General features: G+C 35.9%; 1 protein-coding gene across 1 annotated transcript in view; it reads left to right on the top strand.

The window, feature by feature from the left end:
• Positions 1-15,656, top strand: part of ELP2 (elongator acetyltransferase complex subunit 2) — a 51,602-nt gene that overhangs the window by 9,059 nt on the left and 26,887 nt on the right. Inside the window, 8 exon segments of the mRNA XM_020985694.2 lie at positions 1,054-1,210; positions 2,423-2,500; positions 5,454-5,518; positions 5,977-6,043; positions 6,636-6,776; positions 9,191-9,286; positions 13,443-13,543; positions 13,875-14,006. Of these exon segments, the coding sequence (XP_020841353.1) occupies positions 1,054-1,210; positions 2,423-2,500; positions 5,454-5,518; positions 5,977-6,043; positions 6,636-6,776; positions 9,191-9,286; positions 13,443-13,543; positions 13,875-14,006 (837 nt within the window).

The following is a 15,656-nucleotide window of genomic DNA, read 5'->3' as shown; positions in this document are numbered from 1 at the left end:
AAGGAGAAGTAGTATGGGAAGGCCAGGGCATCGTGGTTGTGTGTATGTGGGACATGGAAGCTATGTTAGCGAAGATAAATGTCCTCCAGGACTGTCCTTACGGGCAGGCACCGTCACCTATGTTTTCATAGTACTAAGGTTTTAAGGTTTTTTTAACCCTTAAAAACGGAGCTCTTTTTAACCAAGTAATAAAAGATGAAATTGGTAACACCATTTTGACATAATATTTTTTTATCTTGTCTCCCTCTTCCTTGTTCCTATTGAGACATCATTATCCTTCCAGTCACCCAAGTTCAAACCCTCAGAATCCTCCTTGACTCTCCTTTCTCCTCTTCCTTTCTTCCTCCCTTCCCTACTCCATGTAAAATCAGTGACTAAGTCTTATTGATTTGACCTGCACAACATCCCTCACATCTGCCCTCTTTCCTGCACTCAGAAGGCCACTACACCGAGTTCTAACCATTATTTCTCACTTGAAGGTCTACTTAGACTCCCTGCCCTCAGTCTCTCCTCTCTCATTTGTTCTCTACAGTTCTACCAAATTAATATCTTCAAAGCCTGGGTCTGACCTGTCACTGCCCTATCAGGAACCTCCAGTAGCTTTCTGTTGCTTCTAGGATAAAATAGCAATTACTCCATTCAGCATGTAAAGCCCTCCACAATCTGGCTCCAGCCTACCCGTCCAGACTTACTGCGCAAGACTCTTGGTCACACTCACTGTGTTCTTGCCAGACTGGCCCCCTGCTGGTCTCTGTACATGACACTCCATGACTCTGCTCAGGCTCTGCTTCCCTCAAGCCTGCAGTGCTCTCCCTCCTGCCTCTCTTCCCACGTGGGGACTATCCTGTTCCCTTGGTTGCAGCCCCCATCCCCCATGACTTTTTGTTTGCGTTTTATACATTTGCTCTACATGTTGTGTTTACTTGTCTGTATACATGTTGTTTTCCCTGCGTAGACCATAGGTTCCTTGAGAGGACTCGTCTTTGTTTCCCTGACTCCCAGGGCAGTGCTGGCACATAGTAGGCACTTAATTGCTTTTACTTGTTGTTGTAGCTTATAGAAGTAACTCACTTCAAAGGCCATGAAGGTGCTGTTTGTGCTGTCACTGCTGTTTACCAGAAGAATGCCTCAGGTATAGAACTATATCCACTTATAGTTTCTGCAGCTTCTGATTCGACAGTCCGAGTGTGGTCCAAGGTGGGCTCACAAGGTAAGTAGTGCTTCTTCATGTGTTATAGACTGATTATTTATTTATTTATTTATTCATTACCTTTTTTACTACATTTTTATTATTTTTTTTTTGGTTTGTTTTCATTTGCAGGATAGTTAATATGGAAATGTTTTGCTCACACTTCACATGTATAATCGATCTCAAATTGCTTGCCTTCTCAAGAGGAGGGAGGGATGAGAGGATAAAAATTTAGAACTCAAAAATTTTTTAAATGAATGTTAAAAATTTTTACATGTAATTGGGAAATATTTAATGAAAATCAAACTATATTGAAAAACTATTGAAAAAAGTAAGTACTTGCTTTCTAAGCAGATTAACTGGGGTACATTTGACATAATTATCTGTATCTCCAATTTTGGAAAGTTCTCTGGGTCCTGGCAAGGCTCAAGATTGTCCTTTCAAGTGCCTCACCCAAGGCCTTGCACTAAAAACTATCAACTTATGTCCATAGAGTATACAGTTCATTAAAGCCTCCTAAATGTCATATAAAGACTACGGTGGTAGAAAGTACCTTGTCACAGAGACTGATTATTTAAAGAAAGTAATTGATTATTAAATGAAAGATAAAAGGAGACAGTCAATAGCAATATTTTCTAACATGTTTTACTTGGAATTCGATTTTTAAAAAAAATTATCTCACAATTTCTATAAAGCTATCTAAAGGAAACCCTTCTCAGTCTTTTTTCTTTGTCATTTCTTTGTAATATCATAATCAAATATATTTGGTAAAATGTAGCATTTAAATTTGTAGAGTATTTTGACTAATCTAATGGGAGGATTTGTGGAAGGAGTATTGGACTAGATGTGAGAAGACCTGCCTGGATTTTGTTTTATTTTTATCATCATATTTAAGTTTATTTTAAACTTAAATAAAAATAAAATAAAATATTTAAAAAAAAAACCATTGCCATGTACACAGCAGAACATAAGAGAGGATTCACCATAAGACAGTAAATTTCCTTTTCAAGAGCTCTGGCCCTGGAGTCAAGAGGACCTGAGTTCAAATCCGACCTTAGACACTTGACACTTACTAGCTATGTGACCCTGAGCAAGTCACTTAACCCCATTGCCTAGAAAAAACAAAAAAAGCCTAGGGCCATCATCACTGGTTAATGCCTCATAGTGTTTAAGAGCTGCTATAAATAAATGTGAGTTGTTACAATTATTAATCGTGCTTTTGTTATTTCTTAGCAAAATGCCTTCAGACCTTGCAGTTTGGAAGTGGGTTTATTTTGGATGTCTCCTTATCCTTTTTGCCTAATAGTATTGGTGAGTATCCCTCTGGTCTTATATCAAAGAGAAATTAGGCCTTATCTATTTCAGCAGTAAAAAGACCTAAGTACTTAAAAGGCTTAGTAAATAAACACATGTTTTATTACACACACACACACTCTCTCTCTCTCTCTCACACACACACTCATACTCATACTGCTGGCTCTAAATCTCGATTCTGAAATAGTCTCTTCCTCTTCTTTTGGCTGCTTTTTGATTTCCATGAAATATGTAGTTTATATGACAATTCTGAGAGTTTAGATTGGGTTACCAAAATGTTCTCAGATTCTCATATTTCATTGATCTAAGGATTAGTATAAGGTAGTGAACACTAATGGGTGAAAGAAAACATGTTATTAAATTTGATTGGAGCTAATATGAATTTTGTAACTGGTAAGAATATTTGTGGGCTTGAAAATTAATTTATACCCAGAGCTAAAAAGTAGCAAAAAACCAAATATATTATATACATTATGTATCTGTACATATTTCCATGTATTTTAAGTCTCCTGAGCCCAAAGAATTGGATAATTATAAAAAGTCAAGTAGTCATGCTGTAGAACCTGGGCTATTTTTGCTGAAATAGTAAATGCTTCCTATTGATTTGCTCTCCCTCTAGTCTCTCTCCCACCCCTTACCATTTTGAGTTCTTCATCCCTGAAAATATTCCTTTTAATATTAGGGTACCTCACATCCCAGGTACACGCAGACCACCTTCCTAGGTACAAACTCCATTTTTTGTCCTAAAACAGCTCCATTCCAGTGCATTAACTCCCTTCTTTGAACGTTATCTCCGTAGGGGTTAGGGGACCACTGTAAATACTCGCATTGGTGTATCTTATCTCTGCTATGTCTTTTCCCTCATTGTTTTGCCTTTTCTAATTTGTGAGTAGGTTACACTGAGGGAAATGGTGAGGAGGAACCAGACAAGTGAGAAGTGATTTCTAGTTTCCTGGCTTGGCCATCTACCTGTCTTTTTCTCTCTTTCAGGGTCAAGGGGCATAGCCTTTAGTTGTTTTCCTCTCAAACTTCCTCCTTCTGACCCATGGGAACTATTTGGTAGAGGGGAGTTTTATTTCCTTGAAAAGATAGAGGGGAGTCCTGTTCCCTCTGCAGCCCTAATGTGGTAAAGCAAAAAAAAATTGGTTCTGCAGTCAGAGGACCTAGGTTCAAATTCTGCCTCCTGTGATTAGTACCTGTGTGTCCTTGGGCAAGTCATTTAATCTTCTCGGACCTTGGTTTCCTTATCTGTAAAATGAATGGGTTGGATTCTGAGATCTCTTCCAGCTCTAATTCTATGATCTTGGAATCCTCTGCCTGCCCTCCCTGAGGCATAAAAAGAGTTGATCTCCCAACTTTGCAAGAGGAAGTGCTTTTCTCAGTGTCTCCTTGAGTCTTCTTTTTAAAAATTTTCTAGTTTAGCCTCAATTGTATCATTTGCTTGTTTCTTTATGTATATTAGTCTTATACTCCAAAAAAAATTAAATTTCTTGAGGACAGTAAGTATCTTTTTATCATTATATCTTTCGTAACTGCTTACACTGTGACATTTTGAGAGGAGCATAATTTTTATTTAAGGATGGCCAGCCAACAATGATGAATTCAGAAAAGCATGACAGGATTTACATGAATTGATGCAAAATGAAGTAAACAGAGCCAGGAAAGCAATATATGCAATGACTACAACATTTTAAATGAAAAGAACAAAATCACAAAACAACAAAAAGGATGTTGCAAAATTATACTTATATGTATATCTATGGCAGAGGGGTAATCTATGGGTGTGGACCATTGCATATGATGTCAGGTTGTTTTTGATGTGTTGGTCAATTTACAAAAAATTTTTCTCTTATCATTTTTTGGCTTTTGGCTAAGATCAAGTATGGTATCTGCTGCTCTTCCTTTTTTTTTTCTTTTCCTATTTTTTAATAAAATAAATTGTTATAAGAGATGTCTCTAGAAGGAAGGAGGGAAAGGATGCAGGATGAAATGTAGGTAATGTAAAAACAAAGGGTGAATAAAAATGTATCAAAAAAAAGAAGAAAGAAAAATGGTTAGCTTCACATCTATTCATATAGGACTGACAGATCATTCCTTTCCATCCCCAGTTCTTTCTTCCCTTCTTAAAGGACTTTTTTCCAAGCCTCTATCCAGGTCATCCTCACTTCTCAATATAGCATTTGCCCTTTTGTCACAGTCATTCTTTGAGCCAAAGGGGCGTTCAAACTTGTAGTTCTTACCTGAAGAAACTTTTCTTTGGTGGTTTTCATTTCTGCTAGTCAGTCACCGTATTTGTGCTGAATCATGTGGTTATTTGAAGAGTTATGATTTCATCTCAGAATTCATTCTGTATCAACTAGTCAACTGTTTTCTTTCATCTTTCCGTTCTTCTCTTTACTGTTCTTCCCTTTTCTTTCCCCTCCTCCTCCCTCCCCCAAGTCTGAACTGAAGGAAAACATATCATAGTTTGGATATGGTTATGGGGGTGTTAATAGCCACAGTGATGAAGTTTTGGATGAGAGACTGAGGAGTGATCATTGATATTTTCAGTAATGCTTTTTAATAAAAATGGAGATATGAAACAGATTCTTTCAAAAGATTATTGCTCCAGTAAATATTAAACTAATCACTGTTCTTTGAGTCTTAGATAGCATGGAGCTAAAAGAAATGTAATACTGAAATGTGAAAGGTCTATGAATATGGTAATAAGAAATTGTTAAGTAATATTTAGCTTTGTCTTCTATCTTACTGTGATAAGATTCAACCCAAATCTTAGCGTAAAACATTTTGTTCTTAGAATATAAACTCCTTGTGCCTGGTGATTATTTTTCTTTTTGTCTTTGTATCTCCACAGCCTAGCCCAGTACCTTGTATGTAAAAGGCAATGAATAAATACTTATTCAGTCAAATTGAATTGTGCCATAAAAATTTTTCTAACCTTGTTTTTTAGTACCGATTCTAGCTTGTGGCAGTGATGACTGCAAAATCCATTTGTATGTACAGCAGAATGATCAGGTAATGATTACTTTTCACTCTTGCTCTTGGAAATGCCTACTGTTTTCTTTCTTTTGTTGTCTTTTCTTCTTAGAGTCTGTTGTAATTGTTATCTATCCGATTAGATAACTATGTATGTATACATGCGTATATTCTTATCTTTCCCTAATGTAAGTATGTATCATAAATGCACGATTCTTTTCCTTTAAAGGAAATTGAGGTGAAAGGATGAAAAATTTAAATGATCTGCCTAAAGTTATGTAGGTGTAAGCCAAGTATTATATATGATAACTTTTGATTCCCAATTTAATTGAGAATTTAAATGATATGTGACTAGTTTACATTACTCTGTGCAGAATTGGTACTCTGTCCAGAAAAGGAGATGGCTTTCGGTGTGGACTTTTGAGGATAAGTTAGGTTCTTGATGTGTGTTGATATGTTGAATACCTAAAAAAATTTTGTCATCTTGTTTTGTTTAGTTTCACAAAATGCTTTTGCTCTCTGGACACGAGGATTGGATAAGAGGAGTTGAATGGGCAGCCTTTGGTCAGTATAAAACTCGACAAAATATTATGTGATAGAAGCAAGTATATGTCATGTCTCTCTAAGGTTCTGGGAAAGAAATATACTATTTCCCTTTTTATTTCACTTCTCTTATACCTCCCATTCTTTATTCCTTATTAGAACAAAAGGTTCTCATCTTTTTAAACAATAATATTGGCTATTATTATATTACCCTTTCTCTTGACTGTCAGTAAGAGTAGATAGAATAAAGCAGTTTGACAGGACTTAGAAAACTTAAGCAACTTAGCATTCTGTAGGAAAGCAACTTTTTGAGAAATGTCCATGTAAAAAATTGTCTTCTTGAGATTGTAAAGATCTATTTTGAACCTTTATGTGAACAATTTTCCCTGTTACTTTTTGATTCCCTAACATAACAGATTAAATGTAAGAATCTGGCATTTTACATACATTATATAGCACTGTGTTGTGTAGGAGGTTTTTCAAAACATTCTAAGTGTAAGGCTGGGGAAGGAAACATATAAACAGAATCCTAGAATGTGCTAAGTGGAAGAAAGAGAGACTGTTTTAAATAATTTTTAGAACATGATATTAATTTATCATTTTTCTCCATTAGGAAAAGATCTTTTTTTAGCAAGCTGTTCCCAAGACTGTTTGATAAGGGTCTGGAAATTGTATGTAAAATCAACATCCTTAGAAATTCAAGAAGATGATGATATAAAGCTGAAGGAAAACACTTTTACTCTGAAAAATGAAAGTGAGTAGTAACAAAATTGTTAGGATATAGAAATCCTTGGTTTGCTCCTATCTCTGTGGCTCATTTAGCCTTTTCACTAAATGAGTAATTTGAAGGTTGTTTCTCTACAATTGTCAATTCTCTATCAACAAATAATTTATAAAGTTTTCCTTTTATGATAATGCTTAATCTGAAATAATTTTCCTTGAAAGTAAAATGTTTGATGGTGTAAAATATTTCCATATGGTCCAAATAGAATAGAACTTGATTTGAATAAATGCATAGCAGTATATAAGGTCAAAATTGTGACAATATATTACGAGAAAAATTGTGCAATATAAAATATTGCTGTAAGTAGCTTTTTAAACATTGGTGAGTTGGCAGTTCTAAAGGGAAAACTAATTTAGGGGCACATTCAAACTTTTAAAAATATCAAGGGTGTGAATAATGCATTTTTTTTGGACAATCTGTGATTTCATTGGTGTGGAAAAGGTTTAGTGAGGAAGTTCCTTCTTCTAGTGCCCCTCACTACCTACATTGTCACTTACAATTTAAAGTCTTCAAGAATTACCTGGGATAAGTGACTTGCCCACAGTCATACAGCTAACGTGGGTCAGAGGCAGGGCTTGAATAAGGCTTCTGACTTCTAGAACCTGATATCTCTTCATTTTCTCACAATGCTTCCTACATACATGTACTCACATACTTACAATGGACAAAATAATCACAGTATTCAGATATGTTCTATAAAATTAGGCTTTTCTATGTACAAAACATGGAAACACTGCTGCCTGTGTATTAGTATTATTATATACTTGAATATCTCTTTCTTAAGGAAACCTATAGTTAGCAATTAATATTTATGAGTATTGTTCAATTATAACAGTATTCTATAATGAAAGGGTTAAATACACACAATATTGTGTTTGAACTCTGATTCTTCTTAGGCAAGAAGTTCTCACATTTTTATGTTGCAATAAAAACTTAACATTGAATGACAATACAAACAAACTAAACTTATTTAACAGTTACTTATATTTGAATTAGTGTTGATACATGAAATATAATACTGTCACTTAAGTCCCCATCACAATTCTTTTTCCTTCATTCTCATTTATTTTTCCTTACATGTTAATAATGTATATTCCATTCTTCTGGCTCTGCCTTTTTCACTTTGCATTATTTCGTAAAGATTTTTCCAGGTTTTTTTTGCGTTTTTCACACTTGTTGGTCTTAATTCCATTATATTCCATTACACATTAATGTAGCACAGTTTATTTAACTATAACCTTATCGCTGGACATTTAGGTTATTTTCACCTTTTGTTTTAGGCGAGGCTATTGGGATTAAGTGACTTGCCCAGAGTCACACAGCTAGTACGTGTTATGCATCTGAGGCCACATTTGAACTCAGGTCCTCCTGACTCCAAGGCCAGTGCTGTATCCACTGCGCCACCTAGCTGCCCCATTTTCATCTTTTTTGAAATGACATGTAATGCTGCTATGACAGTATTAAAACAGAGAGCTCTTTTTTTATTGTTTTTGATAACACTTTCAGGATACGTTGTTGGCAGTGTTTTGTAACTATTACTTTGTTCTGCCTCACTGTGCTTGATCTCACCCTCACTGCCCATGCAAAGTACCTATATACTCTAAGTTGTCATTATTATAGTCTGTAGTTAGCATGCTTTAAAATAAATGGAGGAGGGGAGAAGGCACTTTATATTAAATTATAGATACCCTAAACTTATTCAATCTAACATTTAACAAATATGTATTCTTTTGGGATTTTTATTAATTCTTTTGATTTAAGGTTTCAAAGTATAGACTTTCAAAAGTGTGGAACACTCAGTACTAAAGCCTGAGTTTTGCATATTGTCTTTGTCACTTGCTGTTCTTGTGATCTTGAGCCAATCACATGAACTTTGGGACAAAGATTTTCATTGGGATGTCAGGTGTCTTAAGGCTTAAAGAAATATTTGATACATTCATTTTTATATTTCATTAATAAGCTGGTTTTAGCATGGTAAGCTTAAAACTAAGTCTTTAGAACTTTCCTCTTACATAAGTCCCATTGCATGGATAAAGGAAAAAAACATTTAGAATGTCTTACATTTACTTAAAAGTTGTATATCCTGTTTTTCTTGAGCATTAACATTGCTTGCACACCTGAGTTAATTCTGAACATTCTGTTGATTCTCTGGGGAAGAGCTTGGGCAGCAGTGTGTGCTAAGAGTGTTGGCGTTGGAGTGACAAGACCCGAACTCTAGTCCTGGCTCTGCAGCTGTGTCATCTTGGGCAAGCCATGCACCTGTCTGGATCCCAGTTTCCTCATTTGTGAAATGAAGTTATTGGGCCAGATGTTCTCTAAGGACCTTCCCGCCTTTGAGATGTCATAATTTCTGATTTTACAAATTTCATTGCCTTTTGTTGTAGGTGCTGAAGCAACATATGCCGTTACTCTGGAGACAGTGTTAGCTGGTCATGAAAACTGGGTAAATGCTGTTCATTGGCAGCCTTCATTTTGCACAGGTAGGAAAGAGATAAATGGAGGTTTACTAAATATTTAACTGACTAGATGGTTACAATAGAGAATTAATTCTTTATATGTAATTGGTAATCAATCTAATAAATTTTCACTTTGGAAGTCATGTTAAATAATCATACCTATTGGCTGTGTGATATCATAGCAGTTCTGTATTATACACTATAACTATCATACCAAAGGAGAAATGGAGAAACAAGGCTCTGGGAGCTAAGAGTGTGGACTCAAGGAATCTGTTAATGTTTGAAAAATTTCTATGGTCTGTTCTGCAGAAAGATAACCATGGTGGGAGAACATGGTGGGGGGAGGGGTTGGCAAATGAAAAGAAATGTGAACTACTAAATGAGAGCTACAGTTTTTGTTGTATAAACCTGTAATTTCTGGCATGCCATGGAGCTGATCAACAAATGTTCAACTTATTCTTTTGAAGAGTTTCTGATTTCTTTTTAGGGATCACAACTCTGATTATACAGTGCAGGGAAAGCGGGGTTTACATAAGAGTTCAGTTTATAATTAACTTTACTGGGATATGAGGATAACTGAACTAACTTGCATTGTTATGTGGACCAAAATACACTCCGTTTTGCCTTGGAATACAAACTCTGGGGCGTCTGAACTTCTTCAAAACATATATCTCTTTGTAGTCATAAAGCAGCAAAACAAGTGGTTCTCCCATTGCTTCATTTTTTTTCAATATTTGTATTACCAGTTGATATAAGACAAAAATCGGTAGGTGGATAGTATGAACTAGTGCCAGAGACCCAAAGACTTCTGACCAAACTAGTATACAAATCACTGAATTAGTAAATTAGATGATGGATATAGGATTAGAGTTCTCCAAGTAAATAATTTCTGGGATGACTGACTGCTCAGATGGCCTCAGATGCCCACTGGCTAGCATTCAAGTTTACCCAGCATAGGTTTTAACCCAAAACCATATTTATTTTTTAGTTAAAATTTTTATTGCTATCTTCTATTTTTTTTATCATCTTTGTTTCCAAATTTGTCCCTCCCCCTTCTAGAGAGCCATCCTTTATAACAAAAATTAAAAAGGAGAAAAATTTTTCAGCAAAACAGACCAGTGTCTTAACTAAGCCTGTCATTAAATGCAATGCTTCATGCTCCTACTTCCCCACTTCTGCAAAAAAAGGAGGGAGGTAGATTCTTATAGCTTTTCTTTGTAGCCTGGGCTGGGTCATTATACTTTCATTCAGTTTCTTGTTGATGTTTTTTCCTTTTACTTTGTTGTAGTTATTGGGTATGGTATTTTCCTGGTTCTATTTAATTCACTTTGCCTTGGTTCATATAAGTTCATTAGTTTATATGTCTCATACTTCATGTAGTCATTGTATTCATCATATCTTAGAGCACAATAATTTTCCATGACATTCATGTACCAGAGTTTATTTAGCTATTTCCTGGTCAGCGAGCATTTACTTTGCTTGCAGTTCTTTGATATTACAAAATGCTGCTATAAATATTTTGGTATGTGTGGGACCTCTCTTTTTATCATTGATTTCCTTGAGTTATATGCCTAGGAATGGGACCTCTGGGTTAAAGGTTATGTATATTTTAGTTACTTTCTTTGAATAATTCCAAATTGCTCTCCAGAATGGTTGAACCATAGCTTTACCCAACAGTATTGTTATTGTGCCTGTTTCTTGCATTTCCTCCAACATTGACTATTACTACCTCTTGTCATGTAAGGTTATACCTTATGGTTGCATTTTTTTTTAAGGTGGAAGAAAGGTATAGTTTAGTGGGCAAGATCTCTGCTGATGATAAAGTTCACTCAGAGCTATCATCTTCCCTTTCCTTCCTCTTTTTTTTTTCCCATTTGTACCAAGATAACGTAAACCTCACTGGCTTTTTTGGGGTAATTTGCAGGGTTACAGTGAAGTTTAACCCTTTTTCTGGTTTGCTGAAATCTAGTTCTCTGCCATTTCTGTGATAGCTTCCATCACTTTAAAGTTTTACCATTGATGTTCCTGACCAAATTAGTGCCCCACTGGATAGAAGTGGATGGATGTTTGTTTATGTGTAAAAAGACAATGTCTTCATTTGTCTTCACAAGAGTCTATTTGTCCTTTGGTTCCCAAGGCATTAGGATGGTAGAAAGGTAAAGAAATGGCCTTCATGCAGTAGTTAGTATTCATTGGAGTAATAGGGACAGGAACTAGGCTGGAGTTAAAGAAACAGTTCTGGTGGTAGGACCAAATGCAAGCTTTGGGATCAGGAGACCTAGGTTTGAATCTGGCTCAGGCACTAAAATGGCACTTGGCTTTGCTTGTCTGAGCCTCAGTTTGCTCATCTGTAAGATGTGCATAATGCACTGCACACATCACAAGAATGTAGTGAGGAAAGTGTTTTGTACATTGTAAGGTGCTGTGGAAATGTGAGTGGTGGTTTTTTCAGGGTGGTAGAAGGCAGAAAACTTTGGCAGTAATGGTTATGGATCACCTATGAAAGTAATAAGCCAATGAAAGATAGGTATAGCACAGTATCCTAATTTGAAGGGCAGCCAATTTAAGTGACTTTTTTTTTTCAGGGAAGAGATGTGTGAATGAAGGCAACAGGGAAATTGACAAGGAAAGAGAGTAAGGATGTTAAAGGAGGAAAGAATGAGTATAGAAACAGATTCTCAAGGGAGGTGAGAAATAGTAGAATTAAGGCAAGAGGAAGGGAATTCTTTCTTTTAAAATTTTTTTTGTTTTGTTCTAAGTAAGTTTTTTCAAAAAACTTTGTTTTTCTTAACATTGCCATACTTCCTCCCCCTTTGAAAGGAGCATGTTTGGAGTATTTTCTCATGTATCTTCTTTCCAGCCATGCTTATTTTTGTGATTTTGGAGCATTCACTTTTTCCCCCTGTGGTTCTTTCTGTTTACAGTGTTGTGGTCAATGTATATATTGTTTTCTTGGTTCTCCTTACTTCACTTTGCCATCAGTTCATATAAGTCTGTGTTTGCTTCTTTATTCATCATATTCGTATTTTTTTTAATAGCACTGTAATACTCCTTGACATTCATGTACTACAATTTGTTTAGCCATTCCCCAGTCAGTGGGCATCTACCTTGTTTCCAGCTCTTCTCTGTCACAAAAAGTGGTATTATAGGTATTTTGGCACATGCAGGAAAAATTCTTTTAAAGAAAGACAGTTTCTTATGTGACTGCAAGAAATTATGAGACAGGATAGATATAGAAGCAAGAAGTAAAGGTGAAAAATAGAATATATAGGTAGCTCAGACTAGATGTCATTCTTGGAGACACAAGATGTGATGGAATTTTCTTCACGTGAGAGAGAATTGCTATGTTAGGGAGAAATGAGCAGCTTTGGCATAGCTGCTATGAGGAGTGGGTCAGTAATCTCTGTATGAGGTTTTGTCTGTAGACCACAGGCAGATCTGCTTGTTTAGAAGACTGTCCCATTGTATTTTGCAGCACAGATACTGGATTAGAGGCAGTCAATCATGATAATAACCCAGGGTGGGTAAAAGGGATGCAGTAGAAGGTTAGAGGAGTGAAGATGTCACAGGACAACTAAAGTAGCAAAGAGAAGCAATTAAAATGATGCTTGCCAATATCTAAGGAGTACATAGTCAAGGATATTAGATGTAACATCTCTGGAAAATTGGGTTTTTAATTAGACTTGCCAGAGTATAGAACAATTTAAAAAACTGGTGATGTTAAGATATTAGGCTCCAGGGCAGTGGTTCCTAGTATTTTCAAATTTGAGGACCCTTCATAATTCCAGAGTAGGGGGTACCATGATTATCCATTGATTGAGAAAATGCATAGTGAATGACAAAAATTACTATGAATTCATTAATGCTTTTAAGTGAATTTGTATTTTATTTACCACAATGTCTACATACATTTGAAATACAATAACACACATATTTGCTAACCAGGCATAGTATTTATTCAACCTACATAATGTATGTTTATGTAGTATTTAGAGTGATGCTGCTGCTGGAGCTAACTAAGCATCAAAATGACCATGTTTGGGGTTCGTGGGAAGTCATAGACCCTTTGCAGTAACTCAGCTTATAGGCTGCATTTAAACTTAAAAGACCACTTGATACGATTTCATGTCAAATAGAACTCGTGTATTCTAGAGGCAACAATGTATTTTTTACTTCTTAGGTGATGTGATTCAGCAGCCAATGAGATTGTTGTCTGCCTCAATGGATAAAACCATGATTCTCTGGGCTCCTGATGAAGAGTCAGGAGTATGGCTGGAGCAGGTAAAGACAAAGACAGATGTTTCATCTCCTCTACTTCCTTGTAGACGCCTTAAGAGTAGCTGTTGTCTCATATTTTCTTTATATCCTCAGCCCTGGCTAAGTCGCATTACATTTGTATAATAAATGTCTTCTGGGTGGAATTAAATATTTGTTTAGTTTACAGTAATTATTATTTTATAAATTCGACTTTTACATTTCTAAAAATGAATTGCCATAGCTGCAAACTTTTCCTTTTAGTAATTACACAAATAAGGAATTGACTGTAATGGGCTTTTTTATTGTGAAGTATGGGATATTTACTTACAGCTGTTTTCTTTCATTGGTTGCCTAGGTCCGAGTAGGTGAAGTGGGTGGGAACACCCTGGGGTTTTGTGACTGTCAGTTTAGCCCTGATGGCTCCACGATCCTCGCCCATGCTTTCCACGGAGCATTGCACCTTTGGAAGCAACATGCAGCTGGTTCAGTAAGAGGGTTTTCTTTTGTTGTTTCTGGTAAGGCTCTTTTGGAGCCTTAGTTGATTTCAGTAGTGAGGTTTTCGATTTTGTTTTGTTTTTAATTTCCCTTTTTGAAAACAGGGGTCTTTTAAAATCAACAATCTCAGTTTGATTGCTGTACTTGTGTCCCAACAGTTGTTAGTTGTGAGACACTGGCTTTAGCATATACACTAACTGTCTGGTATCATTGGGGAATGAGGTATTCCATAAAAATGAGTTGTTAGATACTTAAAACATTTTAAAATCATATTTGATAGAAATGTTTCTATAAAAACATTCTACTCCTTTCCTTCCCTAACTTTTTAAGTGGAATATGTTCATAAGACGGCTAAATGGCTCAGTGTGGTAGCACACTGGGCCAGGAATCAGGAAGACCCAAGTTCATATCTGTTCTCAGACATTTACTAGCTCTGTGACTTGGGCAAGTCATTTAATCCTGTTTGCCTCAGTTTCCTTATCTGTGAAATGAGTTAGTGTAGGAAATGGCAAACCACTGCCGTAAATTTGCCAAGAAAACCCCGTGGACAGTATTGGCTTGCTGTGGTCCACGGGGTCATGAAGAGTCAGACACGACTGAACAGCAATGTTCAATGTAATTTAGCCTTTTGTTTCTGACTCAGGGCCATCATTATTAACATTAGTGACCATAATGTGCTATGATATGTGCTGCTCTCAGAGGCTGTTATGAAATAGAGGGCTATCTGTGCCACTCTAAGTGACCTCATATTCTTATGCTATTGTAGTCATCATGTCTGCTTTTTCAAAGCTTTTGTTTCTCTTCCTTAAGTGTTAGCTGTCTGCCATCCCTTGTCCTGTTTGAGTATTCAGTTTTTAATTTGCTTTAGTCAGGAAACTTAAATATATCCGTGCTTATTAAAACTGCAAAAATTAAAATTCAATAACTTGTAAATTTATAGTAATATTTTGTGGCTTAGAGGCTTTTAAAAAAGTGTATTTTCTGTATTTTAGATGGTTGAGATTCACTGAAGTCTGACCTCTTAGAAAAAAAGGGTATTCCCCTCTTTCTACATTTTAAGTGTTGGGTTGTTTTCTTCATTGCATTCACCTTTAAGCATACTATTAATAGTTCCAGCAAATAAAATATTTAGCTTTTGCACGTATGTTGGTCCACAAGGTTAACCATTATAGTATATAGTTTTTTTAAAAAGTTTCCTAGTTTTCTCACTGAACAATTGCCTTTAATTTTATTACTAATCCTTCTGTGCCCCTTTTGAGCTGTCCTTCAGTTAGTCTTTGAGAAACACTGCACTATGTGGGAAGATTGGAAACAGTAAATGACAAAAGGCAAAGTTTACTGAATACCACCTTTATGCCTTTAAGGGAAGATAGCATAGTTATGAGAGGAAATTTAAAGTAATGAGACTGCTTTTTAAACAGGCAAGTTAGAACTGATCTATCCAAGTTAGTCCATCAGGGAAGACTTTGTACTTACTCATATGATGTGTGCTATTGCTTAACTCAGTTTTGGAAGTCTTCTTTTGAAGTTTTCCTTTAGAGTCAAGTTACGTGATAAAATCCATTTTGTTACTTTATAGTCACACCTCATTTTAAAATTAAAAATTGTTACCTCACTTGATTCCCAGCCTTGTTTAGCATAC

Source organism: Phascolarctos cinereus, unplaced genomic scaffold (genome assembly GCF_003287225.1).
Source record: "Phascolarctos cinereus isolate Bilbo 61053 unplaced genomic scaffold, phaCin_HiC Scaffold_4;HRSCAF=312, whole genome shotgun sequence".
Lineage (NCBI taxonomy): Eukaryota > Metazoa > Chordata > Mammalia > Diprotodontia > Phascolarctidae > Phascolarctos > Phascolarctos cinereus.
This window is presented reverse-complemented; position numbering and strand designations above follow the sequence as displayed.